We start from the raw sequence: 20,458 nt of genomic DNA on the forward strand, positions 1-20,458 counted from the left end.
ACACTATACCTCTATAAACAAAAATGACATTTTTTTCTACATGATCTCTCCAGAATTCAGAAACTCTTAATGTATTCTTTTCATGGCAATATAGGTAGTCATTCACGTAAGTTCAATAAGAATCTGTTCTCCTGTAATGGAACACAGCTGGAAACATTGACCATATTACCAAGGCTTGGACTGAATTGTCACATTTGAGAGAGATGTACATAGACTCAGAGAGTACCTTGCTTCCAAGGTTCCAGCAAAGCAATCTTAAAAAGAGCTTGATGTGACAAAGTGAGAGAGTGGCATGGACATATATACACTACCAAACGTAAAATAGAGAGCCAGTGGGAAGCAACCACGTAGCACAGGGAGATCAGCTCTGTGCTTTGTGATCACCTAGAGGGGTGGGATAGGGAGGGTGGGCGGGAGGGAGATGCAAGAGGGAAGAGATATGGGAACATATGTATATGTATATGTATAACTGATTTACTTTGTTATAAAGCAGAAACTAACACACCATTGTAAAGCAATTTAACTCCAATAAAGATGTTAAAAAAAAAAGAGCTTATATAGTCAATCACTATTCTTGCTGCACTTATGTAAATAATCAAGGCAAATTTAATGCAAACAAATTAAGTTTTAGTGGGATTATCCTTAAAAATACTTCTTTTAAAAAGCAGGAATAACTGCTTAAATTTATTAACTGCTTAATAAATTATGTTTGTACCTTTATCTATATTAGATTCTAATCCTGCTAATTATCTTTAAGGATTTGTTATATACCTGTAAACTGGACTGGATCCTGAATTTTTCTACTTTCCTCAAATATCTGGCTACAACTTTCCAAGCTAATGTTTCCAGTTTTCTCCCACCCTTCTGAATTGGAATCACTAAGAACAAAGACTGCCCTTGAATCTCCTTGGAAGGGACTATACCAGGTCCTCCTCACTACCCAGATGGCAGCCAAACTTCAGGGTCTTAAACCTTGGATACACATCTCACAGCTGAAGAAGGCTCCACCTGACATCTGGTCTTATACAAATGCTGGAAATCTCCAAATCAAATTGACTGGGAAGAGAAGTAGCTGACACTGAGGTAGATGCTTCCTTCCAAGACACCACATCAAGACTTCACACTTCAACTGAACAAGAAACTTTCTTTTTTCTTTCCGTTTCTTTTACTCTGGCATTGGCCTGGAAAGGTAACACCACCATCTGTATCTTCCAGGCCATTGCTAAGGGAGGTAACCTCTGAAATTTAAAACAACTACTATTTCAGGCTAGGAGAAAACCTAACTGACATCTAGCTTGAACAGGCAAATGCAACTATCCCTGCAAGTGAATCTATTAACAGTGCCACCTTGGTGGAAGTGATTTGTGTCCCGATGGGATTTATCTTTTTCTGTGGTGGTTGTCATTCTTCTTATGTACCTAGATGGCTGGTACATAACAGGCAATGTCTCTTAGGTTATCTGACTGTTCCCCTAACTGTTCACAAACAAACTGAGACACCTCATTGGTTGACTCCCCTGGATTTACATCATTGAGTTAGAAAGGAATTATCAAGAGGTATTCATGACTCAGGATTCACTTCCTTTAGCAGGGCCATACTTCCCCGGTTAAGAGTATATGTAAATGAGAGAAAAAAAAAGAGTATATGTAAATGAGACTAGATCAGGAACCTTTCCTTAACTCTTGAAAATATTGAAACATATTGAAAAATCCTCTGTTAGAGCAATAGGTGTCCAACAAAAAAATCTTTAGACTTTCTGGCCAAAGTTGTTCTTGATAATAATATAGCCCTTGATTCTCTTTTAGCTGAGCAAGGAGGTGTCTGCACTGTGGCCAACACCACCTGCTACAGCTGGAGTAACACTTCTGGGGAAGCTGAAATTCAGTTCCATGAGATCACTGAGCAAGCCACTCCTCTTGGCTTAAAAGGGTGACTCCTGCAATGGAGTCTTTCTTTGACTTATTTGATTTGATTGGTTTGGGTCTTGGGGACCATGGCTCCAAAGTGCACTCCAAACATTGGGAATTATCCTGCTTGTTAGAATCAGAGTACTCTCCCTCATGTGCTGTATTCTCTCAAAAGCATTAAATGCATGCTCACAACTGCTAACTACCAAGTCTCCCTAAGACTAGAACATCAGAAAAGAGACAAAGAGAATGACCAACTTAAAAATTGTGAACCTGAAGCTGATGCCTGTGACTATCATAGAGATTAAGCAAAATAACATTATGACTTGTGAATACCACACAGAGGATCAACAGAAGCTGAGAGAACTACAGAGAGGTATGTGATAGTGGCATTTAATGCCTTAAATTTTGATCACATCTCTCAGATAAGCTGAGAGTCTGATCAAAAGGGGAAAATTGTTAAAAAGAAACAGCAGGCCCAAAATGGAGTCACTTGTGCTAAACCCCATGTAAGCAAATCAAAACTTAATAACTAACTTATTGCAGTTTCAATCCCTGCTCCAGGAATGCAACCTTTAACCAGTCAGTCTTGAATTACCTGGTCAGCACTAGTGAGGTAATCCACCCCATAGGCCCATTTGTTCCCCTTAGGGGGGCAACCTTGTCTGAAACAATGAATTCTTTGCTAATAATTTCCTTTGTCCCTCCCCTTTCTACCTTTAAAAAATCTTTTCTTTTCTACAGCTTGGTGGAGCTTCTTTCTTTTTGCTAAATGGGATGACACTTGATTTATGAAGTATTTAATAAAGCCAATTTGATCCTTAAATTTACTCAATTGAATTTTTGTTGTTTAACAATACATATGTGAATCTTTTGGTAGGGAGAGGATATGTAGCTTTTGTCAGAGTCTCAAAGTTACCCATGACCTCAAAAAGATGAAGGAACCAAAGTAAAGCCCAAAAGGCACATTATAGATTATGGGAACTGCACTGTTTTATTCACTCTTCCAGGCCTGGAGGACCCAGGATCTCCTGGTGAGCTGTCAGCTCTTTAACTTGAGTTTATATCAGTTTCTCATCAGTTAAACAAAAATGGTAGTATCCTTTCATGAAGAGAAAAACTGACACATGATTGCATTAGCTTGGCCTGCCCTTCCCCAACATCTGAAAAAATTCTCCCCCTCAGTCAAAAATTGGCTCAATGCTGTCCTCTCCATATTGGCTTCCCTGGACCTTCCTCTCTATCCCCAAATGGGTGAGCTCCATGTCCTCTGTAATCTCATCATACTTAACTCAGGATTCTAATTGTTTGGTTATGTATTCTAGATCCTTATTGACCATGAGCTCTCTGAGAAGAGGAATTGTTTTATATTCTTCTTTGCTTCTCATCACTTCCCTGACATGCAGTGCCTATAGTATATCCATTAGGAAAGATTAAAAATGAGAAGGCCTTGGTCCTTCTCAAGCCCTTGCAGACTCCAGTGGGAAAGAGATTCTGGAGAAAATCCCCACTCTCTAGAAACCCTCTCCTCCATGTACACACAAACACACACAACATCACAACCCAATTTCTAGTTCAAAAGAAAGTATAATAGAAAGTTTGCCCATATGGAAAAGAAAGAATTAAGTATGAAGACTCAAGGTCATTTGAGATAGAAAATAAGAATCAATTGACCTTTGTTAAAATACAGGATATAAAATTTTGTAAGCTAGCTAAGATGTAAAAAAAGAGGTTTTTCATAGAGATAAGCACCCACTGCCTGCAGGGCACAACCCCATGATGACCTCTTGATCACTACCACATGGTCTGAAAGGGCCCCTCACCTGGAGGGTTGTGAGGAAGTGCTTGCAAGCTGGAGCATCTGACTCCCCGGGACCCATTCATCATCTCAAGGGATAAGGGCAGGGGTGTCAAACTGAGAAGGTCTGGTTGATGGAGCAGAAAGGCAGCGGCCCCCAGAGCAAGCCTGCCATGTGGATAAAGGACACAGCACTCTGTTCCTTGTGGGTCCAGCCACACCCAGGCTCAGACAGGCAGCACAGCATTCTATGTGCTCAGGCAGAGTATGCACACCCTCCATTCTTGCCATCAGGTCCTAAGTGCCCTCCCTGGCTTTTCCATCCCTTCATGTGGTCACCAGAGGTGAGGGGTAAAGAAATGAGATGGTATATCTGCAGATGAGGAGCAGCCTGTGTTACCAGAACAGAACATGTGAAGCTGAGAGAAGAGAGGGATGACAGAGAAGATGCACATCAAGCTAAGAAGTTGGGACTTTATTCATGATGAGCAGAGAGAGGTGGTGAGTGCAAGACTGACAAGGGGGGGATCTGTGTTGTAGAAAGTTAACTCTGGGAGCAGCCATGGGAGGGATGGATTTGAATTTATCTGACCTGGGCAGGGAGACCAGTGTCAGTCTCCTGGGAGTCACCCTCCTAGGAGAGGGTGTCAGTGCTCCTGAAACACTTACTGAATGGAAGAATCAGCCTGTCATCAATCAGTCTGCTTAACTTTCACACCAGGTAAAACACTGAACCAAATTTTCCAGGGATAAAATTAGAAATGGAAGATGCTAAATTTGCAAATGATAATCAGCAGAGTTTAATCAAGGACAAGCCTTGTCAAACCACGTATACTGTCTTTCATGACATGGCAGGCCTGCAAAACCAAGTCAAGAGACCCTCATGGCCTCTTGGGATAACCTCGGGCCCATCTGGGCAACTTACTCATCAGGTAAGCTGAAAACACATACTCATGCCACAATCCCTCTTCTGCATACAACTGCTCAAAAGGTCAAACCCCATGATTTAGATTCAACCTGGAAGCAGAGATAAAGTGCTGAAGGAAAGGAATTGAGACTGGGGATATTTAACATTTTCACCAATCATCAGTGATGAGAAAAAAGTGCACATTCGTTTTCCAGATGATACTCTGGCTGGTTAAAAATAAGTCACGTACTAAGAATTAAAAAGGATCAGCTATAATGTAGAAGTGACGAAATTTGTATAAAAAAAAAAAAATTAAAGCCAAAACAAACCCCTGAATTTCAAGAAAGGGGTGCCAGGAGAGTTATTGATGAGCCAGGCAGGGCTCAAAGAAATAGCCTTCCTGGCTCCTGACACCTGCTTGGTCCCAAGAGTATGATGATTTACCACACAGCAGGCGAGAGCTTGGGGCAGCAGTAAACAGAGAGAGGACAGCACTTCTAAAACTTGCTTAATCCTAAGCATCACTTGGGGCAAGTGAAACAATAAAAAATGTATATTTTGGTCTCTGCCCCTGGTTCCTGACACTGAGCTCCTAAATCCCTTGGAATTTCCTGGATGACAAGAGTGTCTTTTATTCTAATGAGGTGACTCTTGGTGGCTCCTTGGATGGTTTCAGGATGGGGGCTGGTTACCAGAAAGACCAAGCCATGATTAGAAGCTTGGGACTTTCAGCCCCACACCCCCCTCCCCCGGAAGGGGAGAGGGGTTGGAGACTGAGTTAATGATCAATCATGTCTACATGATGAAGCCTCAGTAAAAATCCCCAAAGTAAGGCCTTCAGAGAGCTTGTGGGTTAGTGAACACATCCATGTGCTGGGAAAGTGATACACACCCTAACTCCATGGGACAGAAGCTCCTACTCTTGGGGCCCTCCCAGATCTCGCCCTATGTATCTCCTCATCTGGCTGCTCATTTATATCCCTTATCATATCCTTTGTTAAATAAAAATTGGTAAATATGTTTCCCTGAGCTCTGTGAGCTGTTCTAGCAAATGATCCAACCCAAGGAGAGAGTCATGGGAACCTCTGATTTATAGCCAGTCAGTCAGAAGGACAGGTGACAACCTAGGACTTGCAACTGACTCTTGAAGTGGGGTGGGGGGAGTCTTGTGGGACTGAGCCCTTAACCTGTGGGGTCTGATGCTATCTCCAGGTAGACAGTGTCAGAACTGAGTTAAATTGTAGGACATCAGGCTGTTGTTGGAGAATGGCTTGATGTGTGGAAAACCCACAAACCTGGTGTCAAAAGGGAAGTGTGGTAGTAATGCAAGAGTAAAGGAGGAACACTTTGCAGGGCACTAAAATTACTGATTTCCAGGTCCTCCCATAGAGAGGCTGAGTCAGCAGTCCCCAGTGGGCACCATTTGACTCTTGGATTAGACAAGTTTGGTCCCCTTGGCAAGAAGCGAAAACACATCTGTCCACAGGCAGAATCCTGGCTTCTGCCCTCACTCTAATTAATTAGAATTAAGATAATGCTGGACATTTATTAAATTGACTGCTACCTTCTGGGGGCTGTGTTAAGAGCTATATATGTATTTTCACACCGAATCCTCCAATGTCCTTATCAAGAAGGTGTTGCCATTTCACCAATGTTTCAGATCAGAAAACTGAGGCCTGAGGTTACAACATTTGGTCAAGGTCGCAGAGCTAGTAAATGGCAATGCCAGGCCCCAACAGAAATCATTTCCTGAAGGGAGTCAGAAGCCTGGGGTCAAGTTCCCAACTCTGCCATCCCTGGGGGACTGACTGTATCTTGCTGTGGGCCTGAACCTCATCTGTACAACGGGGCTATTTCTGCCTCCCTCAGAGTCGGCGTGAGAAGAAAAGGAGCGTGTGCAGAAGCGCTTCATGAAGCACAAGGGGCTTCAGCTGTGGAGTGTGCGCTCCTCAGTGAATTTTACCTGACGTTAGCACATTTGTAATTCAGATGAACAGGTGCTGATAGAATTGTGATTAAGCAAATATCAGGGAGAGGGCCTTCAAGATGGCAGAGGAGTAAGCTGAGATCACCTTCCTCCCCACAAATACATCAGAAATACATCTACTTGTGGAACAACTCCTACAGAACACCTACTGAACGCTGGCAGAAGACCTCAGACTTCCCAAAAGGCAAGAAACTCCCCACGTACCTGGGTAGGGCAAAAGAAAAAAGAAAAAACAGAGACAAAAGAATAGGGACGGGACCTGCCCCTCTGAGAGGGAGCGGTGAAGGAGGAAAAGTTTCCACACACTAGGAAGCCCCTTCACTGGTGGAGATGGGGGGTGGTGGAGGGGGTAAGCTTCGGAGCCATGGGGGAGAGCACAGCCACAGGGGTGCGGAGGGCAAAGCGGAGAGATTCCTGCACAGAGGATCGGTGCCGACCAGCACTCACCAGCCCGAGAGGCTTGTCTGCTCACCCTCCGGGGCGGGTGGGGGCTGGGAGCTGAGGCTCCGGCTTCGGAGGTCGGACCCCAGGGAGAGGACTGGGGTTGGCTGCATGAACACAGCCTGAAGGGGGCTAGTGCGCCACAGCTAGCTGGGAGGGAGTCCGGGAAAAAGTCTGGACCTGCCTAAGAGGCAAGAGACCATTGTTTCGGGGTGCACAAGGAGAGGGGATTCAGAGCACCGCCTAAACAAGCTTCAGAGAAGGGCGCGAGCTGCAGCTATCAGCACGGACACCAGAGACAGGCATGAAACGCTAAGGCTGCTGCTGCAGCCACCAAGAAGCCTGTGTGCAAGCACAGGTCACTATCCACACCTCCCCTACCGGGACCCTATGCAGCCCACCACTGCCAGGGTCCTGTGATCCAGGGACAACTTCCCCGGTAGAACACACGGCATGCCTTGGGCTGTTGCTAAGTCACACTGGCCTCTGCCGCCACAGGCTTTCCCCGCATTCCATACCTCTCCCTCCCACTGGCCTGAGTGAGCCAGAGCCCCCTATTCAGCCGCTCCTTTAACCCCCTCCTGTCTGGGTGAAGAACAGACACCAGAGGATGACCTACATGCAGAGGTGAGGCCAAATCCAAAGCTGAACCCCAGGAGCTGTGCAAACAAAGAAGAGAAAGGGAAATTTCTCTGTGCAGCCTCAGGAACAGCAGATTAAATCTCCATAATCAACTTGATGTACTTGCATCTGTGGAATACCTGACTAGACAATGAATCATCCCAAAATTGAGGTGGTGGCCTTTGGGAGCAACTGTAGACTTCGGATTTGCTGTATGCAACTGACTAGTTTCTAATTTATATGGTTATCTTAGTTTAGTTTTTAGCACTTGTTATCATGGGTGGATTTGTTTATTGGTTTGGCTGCTCTCTTCTTTTTTTATTATTTTTATTTTAATAATTAAAAAATTTTTTTTAGTTTAATAACTTTATTAATTTTATTTATTTTTCTTTCTTTCTATTTTTTCTCCCTTTTCTTCTGAGCTGTGTGGCTGACAGGGTCTTGGTGCTCTGGCCGGGTGTCAGGCCTGAGCCTCTGAGGTGGGAGAGCCAAGTTCAGGACATTGGGCCACCAGAGAACTTCTGGCCCCACATAACATCAATCAGCAAGAGCTCTCCCAGAGATCTCCATCTCAACACTAATATCCAGCTCCACTCAAGGACCAGCAAGCTCCAGTGCTGGACACCCCCTACAGAACAACTAGCAAGACAGGAGCACAACTCCACCCATTAGCAGAGAGTTTGCCTAAAATCATAATAAGTTCACAGACACCCCAAAATACACCACTGGATGTGGTCCTGCCCACCCGAAAGACAGGATCCAGCCTCATCCACCAGAACACAGGCACCAGTCCCCTCCACCAGGAAGCTTACACAACCCACTGAACTAATCTTACCCACTGGGGGCAGACACCAAAAAACAACAGGAACTACAAACCTGCAGACTGTGAAAAGGAGACCCCAAACACAGTAAGTTAAGCAAAATGAGAAGACAGAGAAATACACAGCAAATGAAGGAGCAAGGTAAAAACCCACCAGACCACACAAATGAATAGGAAATAGGCAGTCTACCTGAAAAAGAATTCAGAGTAATGATAGCAAAGATGATCCAAAACCATGGAAATAGAATGGAGAAAATAAAGAAACCTTTAACAAGGAACTAGAAGAACTAAAGAGCAAAAAATGATAACACAATAAATGAAATTTAAAATTCTCTAGAAGGAAACAATGGCAGAATAATGGAGGCAGAAGGACGGATAAGTGACCTGGAAGATAAAATAGTGGAAATAACTACTGCAGAGCAGAATAAAGAAAAAAGAATGGAAAGAATTGAGGACAGTCTCAGAGACCTCTGGGACAACATTAAATGCACCAACATTCGAATTATAGGGGACCCAGAAGAAGAAGAGAAAAAGAAAGGCACTGAGAAAATATTTCAAGAGATTATAGTTGAAAACTTCCCTAATATGGGAAAGGAAATAGTCAATCAAGTCCAGGAAGTGCAGAGAGTCCCATACAGGATAAATCCAAGGAGAAGCACACCAAGACACATATTAATCAAACTATCAACAATTAAATACAAAGAAAAAATATTAAAAGCAACAAGGGAAAAGCAACAAATAACATACAAGGGAATCCCCATAAGGTTAACAACTGATCTTTCAGCGGAGACTCTGCAGCCAGAAGGGAGTGGCAGGACATATTTAAAGTGATGAAAGGGAAAAACCTACAACCAAGATTATTCTACCCAGCAAGAATCTCATTCAGATTCACTGAGAAATTAAAACATTTACAGACAAGCAAAAGCTAAGAGAATTCAGCACCACCAAACCAGCCTTAAAACAAATGCTAAAGAAACTTCTCTAGGTAGGAAACACAAGAGAAGGAAAAGACCTACAATAACAAACAAACACAGAACAATTAAGAAAATGGTAATAGGAACATACATATCAGTAATTACCTTAAATGTAAATGGATTAAAAACTCCAACCAAAAGACATAGACTGGCTGAGTGGATATAAAAACAAGACCCATATATATGCTGTCTACAAGAAACCCACTTCAGACCTAGGGACACATACAGACTGAAAGTGAGGGGATGAAAAAAGATATTCCATGCAAATGTAAATCAAAAGAAAGCTGCAGTAGCAATTCTCATATCAGACAAAATCGACTTTAAAGTAAAGACTATTACAAGAGACAAAGAAGGACACTATATAATGATCAAGGGATCAATCCAAGAAGATATAACAATTGTAAATATTTATGCACCCAACATAGGAGCACCTCAATACATAAGGCAAATGCTAACAGCCATAAAAGGGTAAAGTGACAGTAACACAATAATAGTAGGAGAATTTAACACCTCACTTTCACCAATGAACAGATCATCCAAAATGAAAATAAATAAGGAAACACAAGCTTTAAATGATACATTAAACAAGATGGACTTAATCGATATTTATAGGATATTCCATCCAAAAACAACAGAATACACTTTCTTCTCAAGTGCTCATGGAACATTCTCCAGGATAGATCATATCTTGGGTCACAAATCAAGCCTTGGTAAATTTAAGAAAATTGAAATCGTATCAACTATCTTTTCTGACCACAGCGCTATGAGACTAGATATCAATTACAGGGAAAAAAAATGTAAAAAATACAAACACACAGAAGCTAAACAATACACTATTAAATAACCAAGAGATCACTTAAGAAATCAAAGAGGAAATCAAAAAATACCTAGAAACAAATGACAATGAATACTCGATGGCCCAAAACCTATGGGATGCAGCAAAAGCATTTCTAAGAGGGAAGATTATAGCAATACAATCCTACCTCAAGAAACAAGAAAAATCTGACAAAAACAATGTAACCTTACATCTAAAGCAGTTAGAGAAAGAAGAACAAAAAAACCCCTAAGTTAGCAGAAGGAAAGAAATCATAAAGATCAGATCAGAAATACATGAAAAAGAAATGAAGGAAATGATAGCAAAGATCAATAAAACTAAAAGCTGGTTCTTTGAGAAGATAAAGAAAATTGGTAAACCATTAGCCAGACTCATCAAGAAGAAAAGGGAGAAGACTCAAATCAACAGATTTAGAATGAAAAAGGAGAAGTAACAACTGACACTGCAGAAATACAAAGGATCATGAGAGATTACTACAAGCAACTATATGCCAATAAAATGGACAAATTCTTAGGAAAGCACAACCTTCCGAGACTGAACAAAGAAGAAATTGAAAATATGAACAGACACATCACAAGCACTGAAATTGAAACTGTGATTTAAAATCTTCCAACAAACAAAAGCCTGGGACCAGACTGATTCACAGGTGAATTCTATCAAACATTTAGAGACGAGCTAACACCTATCCTTCTCAAACTCTTCCAAAATATAGCAGAGGGAGGAAACCTCCCAAATTCATTCTACAAGGCCACCATCATCCTGATACCAAAACAAGACAAAGATGTTACAAAAAAAGAAAACTACAGGCCAATATCACTGATGAACATGGATGCAAAAATCCTCAACAAAATAATAGCAAACATAATCCAACAGCACATTAAAAGGATCATACACCATGATCAAGTGAGATTTATCCCAGGAATGCAAGGATTCTTCAATATATGCAAATCAGTCAATGTGATACACCATATTAACAAATTGAAGGATGAAAACCATACGGTAATCTCAATAGATGCAGAAAAAGCTTTCGACAAAATTCAACACCGATTTATGATAAAAGCCCTGCAGAAAGTAGGCATAGAGGGAACTTACCTAAACATAATAAAGGCCATATATGACAAACCCACAGCCAACATCGTTCTCAATGGTGGAAAACCGAAACCATTTCCACCAAGATCAGGAACAAGACAAGGTTGCCCAATCTCACAATTATTATTCAACATAGTTTTGGAAGTTTTAGCCACAGCAATCAGAGAAGAAAAAGAAATAAAAGGAATACAAATTGGATAAGAAGGAATAAAACTGTCACTGTTTGCAGATGACATGATACTATACATAGAGAATCCTAAAGATACTATCAGAAAACTACTAGAGTTAATCAATGAATTTGGTATAGTAGCAGGATACAAAATTAATGCACAGAAATCTCTTGCATTTCTATACACTAATGATGAAAAATCTGAAAGAGAACTTAAGGAAACACTCCCATTTACCACTGCAATAAAAAGAATAAAATACCTAGGAATAAACCTACCTAAGGAGTCAAAAGACCTGTATGCAGAAAACTATAAGACACTGATGAAAGAAATTAAAGATGATACAAACAGATGGAGAGATATACCATGTTCTTGGATTGGAAGAATCAACATTGTGAAAATGACTCTACTACCCAAAGCAATCTACAGATTCAATGCAATCCCTATCAAACTACCACTGGCATTTTTCACAGAACTAGAACAAAAAATTTCACAATTTGTATGGAGACACAAAAGACCCCAAATTGCAAAAGCAATCTTGAGAAAGAAAAAAGGAGCTGGGGGAATCAGGCTCCCCAACTACAGACTATACTACAAAGCTACAGTAATCAAGACAATATGGTACTGGCACAAAAACAGAAATATAGATCAATGAAACAGGATTGAAAGCCCAGAGATAAACCCATGCACATATGGTCTCCTTATCTTTGATAAAGGAGGCAAGAATATACAATGGAGAAAAGACAGCCTCTTCAATATGTGGTGCTGGGAAAACTGGACAGTTACATGTAAAAGAATGAAATTAGAACACTCCTTAATACCATACACAAAAATAAACTCAAAATGAATTAAAGACCTAAATGTAAGGCCAGACACTATCAAACTCTTAGAGGAAAACATAGGCAGAACACTCTGTGACATAAATCACAGCAAGATCCTTTTTGACCCACCTCCTAGAGAAATGGAAATTAAAAAAATAAAGAAATTGGACCTAATGAAACTTAAAAGCTTTTGCACAGCAAAGGAAACCATAAACAAGACAAAAAGACAACCCTCAGAACGGGAGAAAATATTTGCAAATGAAACTAGTGACAAAGGATTAATCTCCAAAATATACAAGCAGCTCAATGTGAAAAAAACAAACAACCCAATCCAAAAATGGGTAGAAGACCTAAATAGACATTTCTCCAAAGAAGATATACAGATTGCCAACAAACACATGAAAAGATGCTCAACGTCACTAATCATTAGACAAATGCAAGTCAAAACTACAATGAGGTATCACATCACATGGGTCAGAATGGCCATCATCGAAAAATCTACAAACAATAAATGCTGGAGAGGGTGTGGAGAAAAGAGAACCCTCTTGCACTGTTGGTGGGAATGTAAATTGATATAGCCACTATGGAGAACAGTATGGAGGTTCCTTAAAAAACTAGAAATAGAACTACCATATGACCCATCAATCCCACTACTGGGCATATACCCTGAAAAAACCATAATTCAAAAAGAGACATGTATCACAATATTCATTGCAGCACTATTTACAATAGCCAGGACATGGAAGCAACCTAAGTATCCATCGACAGATGAATGGATAAACAAGATGTGGCACATATATACAATGGAATATTACTCAGCCATAAAAAGAAACAAGATTGAGTTATTTGTAGTGAGGTGGATGGACCTAGAGACTGTCATACAGACTGAAGTAAGTCAGAAAGAGAAAAACAAATACTATATGCTAACACATATATATGGAATCTAAAAAAAAAAAAAAACAATAGTTCTGAAGAACCTAGGAGCAGGAGAGGAATAAAGACACAGAAGTAGAGAGCGGACCTGAGGACATGGGGAGGGGTAGGGTAAGCTGAGACAAAGTGAGAGAGTGGCATGGTCATATATACACTACCAAATGTAAAATAGATAGCTAGTGGGAAGCAGCTGCATAGCACAGGGAGATCAGCTCTGTGCTTTGTGACCACCTAGGGGGTGGGATAGCGAGGGTGGGAGGGAGACGCAAGAGGGAGGGGATATGGGGATATATGTATATGTAGAGCTGATTCACTTTGTTATACAGCAGCAAATAACACAACAATGTAAAGCAATTATACTCCAATAAAGATGTTAAAAAAAAAAAGAAGAGGGCTTCCCTGGTGGCGCAGTGGTTGAGAATCTGCCTGCCAATGCAGGGGACACGGGTTCGAGCCCTGGTCTGGGAAGATCCCACATGCCGCAGAGCAACTAGGCCCGTGAGCCACAACTACTGAACCTGCGCGTCTGGAGCCTGTGCTCCGCAACAAGAGAGGCCGCGACAGTGAGAGGCCCGCGCACCGCGATGAAGAGTGGCCCCCGCTCGCTGCAACTAGAGAAAGCCCTCGCACAGAAACGAAGACCCAACACAGCCAAAAATTAATAAATAAATAAATTTATTTATTAAAAAAAAAAAAAGAAGAAAATATCAGGAAATAAAAGTAGCCTACATTGGGATTTTAAATTTTTAAAAAATGATCAACACAATGGTTCTGAAGCAATGGATGGCTTAATGGGGAGGGAGTTAGAAGTAAGGCTAAGCTACACACGAAAAACCACATAATAGAGTCTAATTTATTTAAAATACTGAAAACTGTATGAATACATACATCTGTCAACATGAGTACACACATCCTAGGGGCAGTTGGCTAACATCTAGTGTATCCTCATCAAGAATCCACACCTCTGGGCTGGCTGTCACTTAGCATTTGACAGATCCTAATCAGAGATCCACACTCCAGAGGCAGCTACTACAGGCTTTGAGCTCACACTATCTCAAGCTGCACTAGAAGGTTTGTTAATTAGCAAAGTGATCTCACAAAGAGGTTTTGTGATATTAGTGGTATTCAAGACACGCAGTTTGGTTAAAAATATAGTATACCTCTTGGTCATTAAATGAACAAGAGTGTAGCATCTGGCTAGTCCAGCAGCTTATACCCTTCATAGTTCCAGGGCGCCAATTCTGTTCTGTCTATCAACACCTTTTCTCTGGACAGTCACATGAATCCTCTCACTAGAGTACTGTGCCCACAGTGCCTGAGGGACAGAGAGCTGGGACATCACAAGCCTAAAGCACAAGTTGGATGATGGTTTTTGTCCCTGCTTGTTATTAATTGTACGTGGCACAGAATTCAATTATTTATTCAATGCAACCAATGTTTATTGAACCTCCACTGTGTGCCAGGCAATATTCTGGACACTTGGAATATAACCACAAACAAAATAAGGATGTGACAAAGATTTTGGCCAGAGGCCTGCTGTACTGTAACATACCTCCTCATGTCAAGAGCGTGTGGGAGGATACTTACAGCCCTCACCTACTGTTAATCATCAAGGTTACCAATTTTTCCCTATAGGTGGCCTTTAGCCACAAATGGTCCAATTAAGTTGATTCACAACAAGCCACTGTGAAAAATTACTGACATGTGGGACTCATTCATACTGAGATGGACAGGACTTTATCTTCTCTTAGATGCCTAGAGACCTCTGGGCCTGTAGGAGGATTGAAGCTATCTGCCCCCACCTCCTGCAAAAAGATCACGTATGTTGCCTGGACCACCCACTGCAAACTCTGAAAACTGGCCTTTTCTTCTGGGTTCTTTGCCTCCATGTAGGCAGCCATGAATAGAGGGGGAAGATGTTATGGCACCTTTTCCAAATGTCTAGACTCACACAAAATACTAATGGGTTGAATAGGTCCACACAAAAACCTCACAGCTAAAACCCAGCGAGGCTCTTTGTCAGAGGTGGGTCATATAGTCATAATGGTATCAGAATTCTGAGATTCTGCCCCAGGGCTTCCTTCAGCAATAGCACTTTTCTCCCTGTGCTTCTATGCATTTTCTGTGAAATTATTCTATTTTGTCTTCATTTTTAGCGTCTACTTCAGCTTTCCTTTATTCTGGGTCAAAACTTTCTTCCAGAGCTTTCTTTTGCAGCCTCCAACACACTGCCTTCAGCATTCAACCATGTCTGCAAAGTCTCCATTGCTGTAACTCTGACGCCTTTTAATTCTAACTATATTGGATGACAAGCGCTGCTTCCTATTGAGTCATCTGGTAAACTGTTTACATGCTCTAAAGCATAAATGAGGCAGCCATGGAGGAAAGGGTCAAACTTCAGCTGTACACAGTGGGGGATGGGAGTAGATTGAGGGAAGGATGGGAAGACCCTCTATTAAAAAGCAAGTATCATGGTAATCAAGATTTTGGCTCTAGACTACCCAGTCCTTACAAAGCAAGAGCCAGTGGACTCAGCAATACCATAAAAGATGAAAGTAAGGGGTAGGCAGGGAAGAAGCCATGAAAGAATAAACTTGTTTATTAAAACTTGTCTATTAAAGGAGACCTACCAATTTCCAGTCATTATTAAAGAGGAGCCAATGGCTGGCCCATTAGGATAAAGAGTCTACAGCCTAAAGGGCTCATAGGGTTCGTCTAGTCTAATACCGCACATTTGCAAAGAGAGAAATAAAGCCCGGAGCACCACCTTGCCCAAGATTTAGCAAATAAAAATATAGAACAACTGGTTATATTGGAATTTCAGGTAAACAACAAGCAATTTTTTAGTGTAAGTATGTCCCAAGTATTTCATGGGACATACTTGTACTAAAAAATTTTCTATCTTGTAGTTTATATATTTTATATGTCAATTCTACCTCACTCTGCAAAGGCTACTTGGTCAGTTAGTGACAGACCCAGAACAAGAATCCTGCCTTCTGTCTTTTGGGAGGACAGGAATGACTGAGAGTGTTCCAGGAGTCCATCACACACCCGAGAGGTCACTGCTAATATGTCACCTCTGCTTATAGGTCCTTAGTAAATTAACCTTTGAAAAAGACAAATTCCATTCAATGTGCTATTTACCTTTTTAACCTTGACATATCCAGTATTGGTTTCGGGATCTGTTTCAATCTCCAAACGTCCCTCACTGTCTCCCTGTGTAATTCGGTACAGGATTTTAGAACTTCCCGTATGTGGTTCATCGGCATCGGTGGCCTGGATGGTTAAGATGACAGTTCCAATGGCTGTATCTTCAGGGAGAGTTAGGTTTCCATACTAAGAAGGAAACAGGGGAAGGAAACAATGAGAATGTCCATTGTCAGCGAGTACAATTGTCAAAGGGCAAACTTGTCTCCTTGGTTTCAGAATGGACACAAGTCACAGTTTGCGTCAATACTTACCAAGCATGTTTTTTTCTATTAATGAGTGGGTTACAGTTGATTTTGACATCAGTCATACTTGTAGACTGATATCCATCGTACCAGGAAACACAACACCTCAGAGATCTACTGATAGGATTCTAAAACGTATCCCTCCACTCACATCCAATATGTTTAATAACTGTAATTATCATTATAGTTGAGACAAATAGATAGCTACTATGTATGGCGTACCTACAATGTGGCAGGCACTTTACATTATTTTAATTAATTCTTAAATCAATCAGGGAATAGTGGTTAAGAGCCTGAACTTCGGAGTCAAATGGCCTGGGTATGAATCCTAGGCTTGTCACTTATGACCTGGGTGAACTGAAATAAGTTATCTAATTTTTTAAAGCCTCAGGTTCATCATCTGTCCTTGGAGATGATGATGATGATAATAATAATAATAATAACAGAACCTACTTCATGTGTGCTGTGGTGATTTACAGAGACAATGCATATAAAACCCCTGAATGCCTGGCATATAATAAGCGCTCAATAAAGATAAGCAACAAAACAAAGCACCCGACTGAGTAGCTATATTATCATCTCCATTTGACAGAGGAGCAAAAGACTGGAGAGGTAAAACCCACCCAAGACCACACAGCTAGCTGGTCACAGAATTGGGATTCAAACCAATGTTTGTCCAACTCCAAAGCAGGTGCTCTTAATTAACACTGACCTAGACCATCTCCCACTCCTCCGCTGAAAATCCCCCAGATCATGTCTCTTGGCTTGATGATCATGAAGATGGTAACAGGCAGGGTCCAGGAAAGGACCACAGCAATGAAAGACGTGGACTCACCTTTCTAAGGCCCAGTTTGCCTTTCCAAGCTCTGAGATTCCCAAAGCAGAACTCTTACCCTCAATCTAAAAACACTGTCTAGAGGTAATGCAAGGAAACTACAACACACAGAAAGGACCAAATGCCCAAGAGAATGGAGGCAGAGTAGAAACAAGCTCTTAGTCTCACACTTGCTTAACCTCAGTGCCTACTCTACAAGTTATATTGTCACACCTTTTACCTCCTCAAACCCTCCCATAAATCAATTCCCGTTCTTTGTCACTGCCTTATCCCTATTGTGATTTATGAACATAATCACAAGGGTCTTGTCCGCCTCATAAACTGACTTCAAACACAACAATCTAGCCAAAAGGGCTTCTCTCTTCTCCGGAATAAATAAATAGAGGCATCCATTTTAAGGGAAGCAACGGTCAAACTACCCCCACATTAATAATAAGTTAACTTGAATTCCTCTTGATATACTCAACCGATCTTTTTTCTCCTGCTCTTTTTTCCCAATTCTAATTCTTGCAGATGTCTTGGGCACATTTTTTGGCATAAACCAGAGATTAGTTTTTTCTTCCCCTTTTCTCTTATCCAATAATTACAAAATGAGTTTTAATTGCCAATATTCAAAATTTTAAATTCTGACTACACATGCTTGTTTGAGACCTAGCAGTAATCTATTTATTGTCCTACTACCCACAAAATATATAATGACAAACTGCAAGCAGCCACTCAACTCCTTTCAATTGGACAAAGATTGTGGTTGTAGCTTCCAAGCAGTCCTTGAAATAAATGAGTTGTTGGCAAAAGTTTCTAATAAAAAGAACAGATGCTCCCAGATACTATAACAGTGAATGTTACTGTTCCCTGAAGATTTCCACTGAAGATGATGCTTGAGTTTGGTACCAGTGCATTGACTAAGATATTAAGTCTGCCATTTTCCCTAACTACTGTTTGTGTCTTTATCCCAGAAGTAGGGGTCAGGTAATATGAACAAAGTAAAGAAAAAACAAGGTGATAACTACTCACATCTGGTTTTTCAAAGATGGGGATCTGATCATTGATATCAATAATGTTGATCTGCACAAAGCAGAGGGTCTTGAAACCTGAAAATCAAAGTCATATCACAAAAATTTTCACTGAAAATCATGCATTAAAATCAGAAATCTGCAAGAAAAACAGTTGGCATGTAAAGTGACAGCCATAGCCACAATTTTACTATTGACATGAGATTTGTGTGGTGAGGGGATTCTCTGCTCCCCACCTGCACCCATGAGCAGGTCACCAGGGGCTGAAGAAAACCCCACGAGAGGCTCCCCTGGGCTTCCCACTCCCTCTACCTGCCCCCTCCTCAGTAAGGCTTGTCCCTGAGCAAGATGGTTTCTTTTCTGTGAGGCAGCCTCTCTTTTCTGGCTAGTGAAACTTATGTAGCCTTCAAAGCCCAGTACAAAACTATCCTTCTAGAAAGACTTCTTTGAGCATCCCAGAGGGTTGTCTTTCCTACTCTGAACACTTCCAGCACTTACTGTCCTGTATCCCTTCTGCCCCCCTAAAGGGAAGGCCCAAGTGAGGGAGGAAATGTACAATTAGCCCCCTTCAAAAGGCCTGGCTGCCCAGCCTACAGAGGCAGAGGTAGCTCATAGAACTCTGGGAGATGGCATAGGCTTTGAGGGGTGGGTTTGACAATTCAGAGACCTAGTCAGAGACAGCAGGTTCAACCTAGGTCCAAGATGAGCATGGAGTACAGGTGGGGATGGGGTCCCCAGGGAAATATCCACAGTGAGAACCAACATGATAGGTTTTTTGTTGGGGTTTCCATTGTTCTAACTATGAAGTAGTGTATTATACAAGGGCGAAGACTCTGGGTTTTGGAACCCCACTGTTCAAATTCTGTCTCTGCTACTTATCAGATGTGTGAGAGCTTGGGAATGTCACTCAAAATCTCTGTGCAGTCGTCAGTTTATCTAGAAAATGTAGATTGCAACAGAGCCAAGGTTCTCGTCCTAACTGACATTGTTAGCACTCTCTATGTACCAGGCACCATATTAAGTGCTTTGCTTGCATGACCCATTTCATCTTCATTCTAACTCCGTGATGTAGGTACAATTATCATTCTCATTGAGTTCACAAATGAGGAAGCCAAAGGACAGAGAAGTTGGTGACCTGCCCAAGGTCATACAACTAACTAGTGGTCAAGCCAGAATTCAAATCCATGCGCTTCTTTTCCCTCTCTGTCCACTCTCCGCCCTTCACCCTGCTTTGTGCCCCGGAGGCTGACCTTAGGAACTGCATCAGTGGGCATCCTGGCCCTCTGGGTTCTACCAGTGGGAGCACTGGCAGGACATCTAAGGAAGGGCAGGAGGAACAGGGTCAGGGTCTAGTTCCCCACCTGCCAGCAGCCTCTTCTATAGTCACAGGGACAGGCCTTGCTCCTTCAGGGAATGTTACCTTCCCTCATCCCTTCTCACCTTCAGGTAAGAAAGGCTGCCATTGTGCGTCACACCTCCTGTTGGTTTCCCATAACCCCTACCCCCAGCCTTTACAAATAATCCCCTCTCTAAACACTTTTTGGTTACTTCTTTTGAGGGGGCTGTCTGTTTCCTGCTGGGATCCTGACAAATATACTCACACAGCCTAGCTCTAAAGCTTGTGCTCGACGCACTGGACACAAAGCCAGGTGTGTAATCTAATAATAACAGTATTACAAAGAAGTGGATGTTAACTCAAGCCGGGTCCAGTCCCCAGAACGTTTGTAGACAGCAAGAATGGCTGAAGATTTCAGGAGGTCCCAGGGCCTGAACTCACTGGCTCCCTGCTCTGCACAAACCTTATTTGGGCCAGCAGTGGACCTCCTGGCTAACAGATCTTCCCTGATTTTAGGTAAAA

At 41.7% G+C, this 20,458-nt stretch overlaps 1 protein-coding gene across 7 annotated transcripts in view; it reads right to left on the reverse strand.

Moving 5' to 3' along the window:
* CDH17 (cadherin 17) overlaps positions 1 to 20,458 on the reverse strand; it is a 76,798-nt gene that overhangs the window by 19,486 nt on the left and 36,854 nt on the right. For all 7 annotated transcript variants that reach the window (XM_068525657.1, XM_068525656.1, XM_068525659.1 and 4 more), the window contains 2 exons: positions 18,602 to 18,678; positions 16,445 to 16,636 (listed from right to left, as the gene is read on the reverse strand). In XM_068525657.1, coding sequence (XP_068381758.1) covers positions 16,445 to 16,636; positions 18,602 to 18,678 — 269 coding nt within the window. The remainder of the gene's footprint in view (positions 1 to 16,444; positions 16,637 to 18,601; positions 18,679 to 20,458) is intronic.

This window comes from Eschrichtius robustus, chromosome 17 (genome assembly GCF_028021215.1).
Source record: "Eschrichtius robustus isolate mEscRob2 chromosome 17, mEscRob2.pri, whole genome shotgun sequence".
Lineage (NCBI taxonomy): Eukaryota > Metazoa > Chordata > Mammalia > Artiodactyla > Eschrichtiidae > Eschrichtius > Eschrichtius robustus.